The sequence below is a fragment of the Musca autumnalis genome, unplaced genomic scaffold (genome assembly GCF_047663935.1).
Source record: "Musca autumnalis isolate F117 unplaced genomic scaffold, ASM4766393v1 scaffold_5, whole genome shotgun sequence".
NCBI lineage: Eukaryota > Metazoa > Arthropoda > Insecta > Diptera > Muscidae > Musca > Musca autumnalis.
In genome coordinates this window covers 94,290,299-94,299,241 of record NW_027412088.1, presented here as the reverse complement: position 1 = coordinate 94,299,241, position 8,943 = coordinate 94,290,299, and the positions used below count along the sequence as shown (strand labels likewise).

The following is an 8,943-nucleotide window of genomic DNA, read 5'->3' as shown; positions in this document are numbered from 1 at the left end:
CGACACGACTCGCCTCGCTGTACGGAATCGGCCCATTAAACTAACTGGACATGTTCACAATCTTCTGGTTCCAAACAATGACAATAGCGACTACACACAATTTTTCCTTTATGATATCGAAACAGACCAATTTGTTCTGTATCTTCCAGGTTGTCCAACAGACATTAATGTACAATACTCATATTTGATAAACAATAATCTACGTGTTTTTATAAACCTATTTTTATTTATCATTTTCTTTTTTTATAACTAAAAAAATAAATTAACATCAAAAAATTTGCGTACGTATGCATTTGAATTCTCATAAACAACAAAACACACAAATTAAATTTATTTCCTTTTTATGCAGTCCATCTTTTAAGTTTTTTTTTTGAAATGGTCTTATTTCTTATATTTTTCAATAGTGGCCAATAGTTCATCGGCTTCTTCCCCAGTCTTGACGCGCAAGAGCATTGGTGTAGGCTTCTCAACATCGGGTGTGGGTATACAGACCATCATAACGTTATTCTTGCCCATACGTTGGGCCGGAATGGCTGAGCTAAGAATTAAATTGACCAAAATATTTCCCAAATTTGTATCGGCTCGTACAATCAACTGAGTCTTTCCACTGGATTCAATCGGTTTCAGATAGAGTGTGCCAACACCTTTGTCAGCAAAATTACCATCTTTCTTAACGAAGACCTTACATTTCTTAGAATAGACGGCATCTTCTTCAACGACTTGTTTGAATTCATTTTTAGGCGGTTCTTCATCTTCTTCGTCGTTTTCAGTTGTAGATGGTGCGGGAGCTTCGGGTGGCTTTATGTTACCAAAACTAAATGGCGTAGCACCAGGTGTAAAGGAAAATGGTTTGGGCGCTGTATCACCATCTGATGCAGAGGCTGGTTTTCCAAAGGTAAATGAGGGAGCAGCTGACGAGGTAGATGTAGTTGAAGAGGTTGTGGTGCTGGATTTAAGACCAAACGAAAAACCAGCCGTGGATGCTGGTGTGGTCTTAGCATCCGTGGTATCTTCAGGTTTCTTCAGGCCAAAACTGAAACCATTTGTTTTGGTGCTCGTAGTATCTCCAGTAGCTGTTGTTGTGGCACTGGAGCCACTGGATGAAAAGGAAAACACTGGTATTGTTGTTGTAGAACTTTTGGCTGTAGATGTATCGGAAAATTTGAAAGTGCCAATACCCGCCGAAGAGGATGTGGAGGTAGTAGGTGCCTTCTTTTCATCATTGGTTGTGGTGGAGGAGTTTGTGCTATTATCTCCGGCCTTCTTCTTTTTCTCTTCTTCAAGTTCTGCCAAATACTTTTCATAGTCTTTAAAAATTGGAGTCAATATACACAAAGGATTTTTATCAACATGAGTTTTAATCCAATCACTCACTGCCTGGTTGAGTCCTTTTAATTTGGCATAATATTCATCAGATGTTGCGTCCGCGGTCTTAGTGTCACTTTTAGTTTCTTTGGCACTTTCTGACGTTTTTGTTGTCGTTGTAGCCGATAAGCCAAATGAGAAAGTGGCAGCAGGCTTGGGCGTCTCACTTGTTGCAGCAGCAGTAGTACTGGACGATGCTGGTGTAGCCGATGATATTTTGGATAAAAATGAAAAAGGTGATGCTCCAGTCGATGTGGCAGCAGCAGCTGCAGGCTTACCAAAGCCTGAAAATCCACTGAAAACACTCTTGGTTCCAGAATCGGCAGAATCGCTTGAGCCGGCTACTCTTCGTCTGGCGGCTTTTTTGATAACACGATTTTTCAGTTCCTGTTCATCTGCCGTTTTAAATGTACCACGTTCTTCAGGCTCTTCCTCACGATCCCAGTTGTCGTGATTTAAATCTGAGGTAGCTTGCCTTTTACCAGCCATTTATGCCAAAAAATTAACAAAACAAAAACCTTTTAATATTCCTTTCCTTGACCACACTTTTCAGTTTTTAGGGAAGCGTCAAGTCGATATCGGTTAATCGGTTATGAGCAGGGATGGAAAATTAAAAATTTCAAACAGTACTAAAATTGTACTTTTTTCATTGAAAAGGTACTTTTTTATTATTTTTTAAGGAAAAAAAAATAAAAAAAAAATTATTCAGTAAAAAACAACAACAAAGACATATCTATTTGTCTGAAGAATATTTCGAAACGTTATATATTTTTATACCATACTGGAAGGTATAATTAACTTTGTCATTCCGTTTGTAACACATCAAAATATTCGTGGGATACCCTATACAGTATTTAACCAAGTCCGTGTCTGTTGAATTCCAGATACAGCTCTCAATATTTAATATGGAATTTTTTATTTAGTACAGAAGCTTTAATTACTCCTAGGAAGTTTGGTGTTAAAAAAGGGCTCTATCGGTTCACGTTTTGTTATAGCTCCCATACAACGGTTTGAGCCACATTATCATACAAAAATTGTTGAAATTTGGTATTTAGTCTTCGTTGGGGCTACAAAACTCTCCCCCAGAAATTTATCAGTGCGGGTCCACGTTCTGATATAGCCTCCATAGAACGGTATTTTGAAAGTTTTACCCTCATTATCCCACCAAAATTACTGAAATTAAATACTTTGTATTCGATATGAATATAAAACATTCCTATAGGGAATGTGGGTATAGATGCACGTTTTAAATAGCCTAGAGCTGGAAAACTATGGATAGTTCGGCTATCGCTTTGATCGCAGTCGTAAAGCCTTGTTTATATTAAACTCTAAACAAATTATTTTTTTAAATAATTCGTCACAGATAGTCCAAAAAATGTTGGTGTTATTCGTCAGTAATTAAAACGATAGTCAGACTGTCGATAGTTTACTAGCACTAATATGGCCCATAAACAAGAGGTATTGCAGATTCTCATATTGAAATGTACTCCGATACCGCTCGATGTGAAGTCTTTTAAATGATTAGCCTACCGTTGTGACTGTAACTTCATATTTCGGATTCTCAAAGTGCGGAAGAACTCCACGAAGGAAATGATCAATATAGGTTCATATTTTGTTATATTCCCAACATATATCCAGATTTTTGAAATTTCTAGTACATTTGTCTTGAATTTTGCTAGAGTATGGAAATGGTACTGAATTGACCGCGGGGGTACTTCGGTACTTTTTATAGCGAAATGGTACTGAAAAAAGTACTATTGTACTGAATTTTCCATCCCTGGTTATGAGTCGTAAAATTCGAAAAGTCGTTGTCGACTTTTGACTGTGCAGAAACCGGACAATCGACTTTCGAAAAGCCGGGTACATACTAGAGCTGGCAAACAATCGATGGCACTATCGATAATATCGATTATTATTTAAATATTCAATATCGATAGATAGTTTTGCCTATCGATATTATGGGAATAAAAACCACTAACCTGAAATCCATTGAAATAAATAGTAATTTCTCTGCTTTTCGGTTATGTGTGTGTAAGAGAGTAAGTCCGAAGTGACACGTACACATTTTTCGGTAAAATAAAATGTATTTTTTTAAATTTTTATAAAATAAAAGCAGTTGTTTTTTCTCCTTTACATTTCTGTGAACTACTTTTGCATAATTTCAAGAAAATCATTGACATTTCCGCCATTGTCATCTCCAAATTAAAGGCGAAGACAACTTAACGATAACATCGATAGCAATCGATATTTTAAAACATTATATCGAAAATATCTAATGTTGGGTATATCGATGGTTTGCCAGCTCTGCCAAATTAATGGCGATGACAATTTAACGGTAATATCGATAGCAATCGATATTTTAAAACATTATATCGAAAATATACCTGCGTGAAGTTAGCGACGTCGCTAACTTTCGATAACACAGGGTTATAGAAATTCACAGGGTGACACAGAAAGTCCAAAATTCACATTTAGTACTATTTTTTCAACCCTGCTGACGAAAAAAGTTAACGACGAATATTATAATAAAATTATGAAAGGAAAACTCCAAAAATCATAAAGCTAATTATAAATAATAAAACATAAGAAATTTTCAAAAGTTAAATGTACATCAACGTTACCAAACCGTATCAAATTACGCATAGTTTTGTACTTAAATTTGACCGGTGGTCAGGACAGATTATCGCCTCTGGAATCTTCCCTATACAAACCTCGTCAAAACTGAATACATGGAATTAAATATAGAGTCCTAGAGAACATTTCCTCATACCAGGAATGTTCAATTTCAGTTTATTGTAGAACAAACTTGTCGATTTTCCGTTTTCCAACTGGTGGTCAGGACAGAAAATTGTCTGTGGAATCTTCCCTATACAAACCTCGTCCAAACTGAATACATGGAATTAAAGATAGAGTCCCAGAGAAGATTTCCTCATACTAGGAATTTTCAATATCATTTTTTTGTAGAACAAAGTTGTCGATTTTCCGTTTTCCAACTGGTGGTCAGGACAGAGTATCGCCTCTGGAATCTTCCCTATAATAATTCAAATGTGCTGAAAACAAAAGAATATGTACTAAACAAAATATGTGAACGGAAAACAAAAAGAAATCGGTGATTTTCATTCATAATTGTACAACTGTTTTCGCAGTTGTCAAGACGCCTACGCCACACAGGCAAGTTGTGGGATTTTGACAATCAATACATGAAGTCAACTGTCCTGCCATTTGTAAACGCAGGGTAAAGGAGGCCGAGCACTGGGTTGCCCTTTTCTTTTTTTATTCTTTTATCAGAAGCAAGCAAGGTAAGAGGTAGTTTACACTATCTATCAATGTCATATGACACGAAATGAAAGCATTCCATATCTAGCCACGCCGGCAATATGGAGACGTAATTTTATTACATTTTTGCTGGTGTGGACGCACAAAGTAAATTGCGTAAGGAAAATCCCCAATATTGCACATATTAGCGACCATGGTACAAATACACAGGTAGCCGCATCGGCAATTGTTGGTAACATAAGGTGTCAAAATTTGACATCAATTCAATGCAGTTGACACATTATGTTACCATCAGCTGGCATGATAATGCTACCTGTATTATTGTACCATGTTAGCGACTATATAATGATGAAAAATTTCATGTCATATGACATTTACATATAGTGTAAACTACCCCTAAGCAGGCGAGGCAGCTTATGTACTCAGGGCTTAAAGGGGTGAGTACATAAGCTTCCTTGCCTGCTTACCTTGCTTGCTCCTGATAAAAGAATAAAAAAGAAAAGGACAACCCAGTTCGAAATTTGCTCGGCCTCCTTTAAAGCCTGCGTACATAAGCTGCCTTGCCTGATTGCCTTGCTTTCCTGCTTCATTTCTGACACAATAAAAATAAAAGAATAAAGAAGGCCGAGCAAATTTCGAACTTGGTTGCCCTTTTCTTTTTTATTCTTTTATCAGAAGCAAGCAAGGTAATCAGGCACATCACCCCTTTATTCTTTTATTTTTATTATGTCAGAAATGAAGCAAGAAAGTAAGGCAAGCTGCCTTGCTTGCTTCTGATAAAAGAATAAAAAAGGAAAAGGGCAACCCAGTTCGAAATTTGATCGGCCTTCTTTATTCTTTTATTTTTATTATGTCAGAAATGATCAGCAAAGCAAGGCAAGCAGTCGCGGTAGCTTATGTACCCAGGCCTTTACATTGATTACTGACAAGGAAATTTTACCGGCAGTGAGGTTGTTAGTTGGTGTGGCAGTGATTATGTGTGAGTGTATTGGTATTTTTCGAACTGTCACTTGCATACGTAAACGGGGGGGTAACGTTCGTTAACAAAATGTTCCGATTGTGAGGCAATTAAACGGGAAAGGCAGTTAAGCAGAGAGGTAAATAAGCGGGGTGCAGTGTATTCTTTTATCCGAAATGACGCCCAACTTTACTGAAACGTTTGATGTTTTTACGCATGGTGGAATAAGAAGGTATTACATCAAATCATGTTAAACGTCAAATTTGCTCACAATAATGCATTACTGTGAATTACTTGTTTAAATTTTGTATGTGATTTTATTCACAATAACGCATTTTGACAACTGGTATGAAGCTCAGCTGTTTTTGGCGCTACATCTTCTTATTCCACCATGCAAGCATGGTAGAACAAATATAAGGTAAAGTTAATACTACAACAAATACAACTCGAACAACAACCACAAAGGAATTTGTTTTTGTTTGTTATGCGGGCCATACACTATGGGCATGCACGAGTGCATTTGTAATAGTATTAGTAAATTTTGAAGTTTTTGTCAATGTATTTGGGAGTAGTTGTTGTGTTTTGTTCTCCTTTAACGCCATCTTTATCGGATTCTTTTTGACCAGACGTCGTCGATGCTGGCATGTTGGCTTTTTTTGCACGGCTAGTGCTCGCCGGATGGGGTGGTTCTTGACGGCGTTGGTACGGGTGATGGCAATTCCACTAACAAAAAAATATATCATGCCAGTCTGATCTATCATATAAGGGGTATTCAGAGCCCAAAAGGATTGGCAATTTCTTGTGGATTAATGTCACACAGCATAAAAAATTTCAAGTTAGTTTGAAACCTACCTCTCGACTGCTGACGTGTCGAGGTTGTCCCCCCCATTGGAACGTTCGTTCCACCATGGCAATCACAGACATATTGTTGCCCCCATACCTACCTCTTTATTGGTACGCCACTCTCCTATCTACCCTTCTTTACTCAAAAGACATGTTGATTCTCATTGATCGTTATAATTTTATTTCATTTGGAGTTCATTTCAGAATATAATTAAATTAGACAATGTGAAAAAGTTAAGTTAAACGTAAGTTACAGTGTCATACAAAAGAGGAACATGGTGCATAAAGAACCATTGGCTTTGAGCCATGCAAGTGTTAAAAAAAAAACAATTATAATTTAGTAGGAGTTGCTAATCTGAACTAACATCTGCTGCTTTCCTTCCAGGGCTGGGCGATCGAGGACCTTTATGAGGCGGCTTCACTGCCAATTGAGCTTGTTGTCTGTCGTAGTATAAGTATTTCAGTTTATGAGGAAGATCTTGAATAAAAGTAACTTTTGATTTTTGCGAGTTTTTTTTTTTCTTATGTGGCAATTTTTAGACAAGGGACAACATTAATTAGGTACCTGGAGAGACCATACTCCTACAAATAATTACACTGACTGCCTATCTGCCTAGAGAGAGCTCTTTCTATACGGATGGGACTCGGAACCATTCAATTCCGCAGAAAAAGTTAACTTGTATAATGTCTACCCTCGCTACCACTTTTCTTTAATCTCCTTTTATTCTAGATTGTAATGACTGTCCGTCCGTCTTAAACGTCTAAATATTTAATGAAGGTATTAGGTAAGAGTCGTAAGCCCAATTAGCTTTCTTATTGATTTTTCTTTAGGTACCTCAGCACCGCGGGATGTCGTGTGCTCAACAGCTACTCCAACGTTGGACAGAGGAGGCAGAATCGGATGACTGTATTCCAACTTGTCAGCGTTATATTATTTGTTGAAGATAGATTTTAAGGTATCACTGATTAAGAATACTCAATTAACTTCACGAAATAAATGTTTGACTGTTTATTTGTAGGCGTTTATATCAGATAAGACAAGTTAATATCCAGACTCAGCACCTTTCTGCAGTGTTGTCTCTATACAACGGAATCTTTCCTTTAAGCTTATCTACCTCCTGCTGCCAAGAACTCCAAAACCAGAAAGAACCTCTTTTCTTTGACCTACATAAAATTTTAGTTCTCAGTTTTCCCATATTTTCTCTCAGATTCCAAATTTCCTTTTTTATTGACAATTTACAAACATAAACAAGACAGATGTAATTTACATCCGCTCGAATGGTCGCTGTCATGTGTTTTCTAGGCATCGCGTATAGATGGCGTTGTATTTATTTTGACCGCACATAACAAACCCAACCATCCTTTGTACACCACTGTAAATGGATGGGAGGGAAAAAGTGTGGCAAATTGTTGTATGGTTTGTTTGATGTCTTGAATGAACGGAGCTCCTCTAATTTTGTGGTTGTCATTTAGTTTACACCGGCGTCAAGTTTTACTACTTCGACTAGGGTATTGCGAATAAGTAAATTGTGAAAACACACAGACAGACGGTAAAGCTAATTTGCGGGCGTTCGAAACAAGAAATATAATAAAATGAAACAGTTAATACCGAGCGATTTATTTGCAATTTTTCTATGCATCTGCCTAAATCAAATAATAGTGTTTAATTAAGTAAAGCCACTCAATGTGCCAAAAGTGGATCTATAGGAAGAATTAACTTTGCCAAATTTTGTAACGGGTAAAAGCAAAAGAAAAAGTGATAAAAAAAGAGTTGCGACGCGTCGGTTCATAAAACAACTTGTTGCCAAGCGAAAATTAGACCGTTACTTATTGTGATTGTGATCTAGAACAAAAGAAATACAGTTGAGATTAGAGAATCCGAATTTGTCAATCAAACTTCAAAGGAATCCAGTTTTGTGTTATTGGCAAAACGCCTATTTTGATTAAGAATAAATGGAAACTAGTGTTTTGATATGGGATAATATAATGAGTGAGGGTTTTTAATGACCGTTTTTAGTTTTAAGAAATCCATAAGTTATAATACCAGGTCATAAAAACATAATAAATTAGTTATAGTTTAAATTTTGTATATGTATAGTTTAAATGCTTAATTTCGTTTTCAAGTTGAGAAGAATGCTCTGCAACAACAACGCGAGTGTCTACTTTTGGAAAAACCAAGAAAATAAAGAGAAATATTATAGTGCAAGAAAGAGAAAAGGGCAGAGTTGAGTGCTAAAAGTGGGATTATGAAAAGAGATATTGAGTGAAATCGAGGTATCAAAACAAAGACATGTTGACAGAACAAGAACATGATATCAAAACAAAAGGTGCGTTATCAAAACAAAAAGAAATCAAGGTATTGTTTTCTTATATCAAAGTGATGATTTAATACCAATGAGTGTAGAAGTGATTATGGTTTTAATTTTTCAATGTATTTTACGAAAGAATAAAAAAAACATGACATACTTATTTTCATCAACCCGAGTTCCGACAGATCATAT

At 36.5% G+C, this 8,943-nt stretch overlaps 1 protein-coding gene across 1 annotated transcript; it reads right to left on the bottom strand.

Annotated features, from left to right (window-relative positions):
• Positions 1-202: 202 nt before the first annotated feature.
• Positions 203-1,956, bottom strand: Nup50 (nuclear pore complex protein Nup50). Its single transcript, XM_073989683.1, has one exon. It carries the CDS (start codon positions 1,852-1,854, stop codon positions 382-384), a length of 1,473 nt encoding a protein of 490 aa, XP_073845784.1. The 5' UTR covers positions 1,855-1,956; the 3' UTR covers positions 203-381.
• Between the last annotated feature and the right edge of the window lie 6,987 nt (positions 1,957-8,943).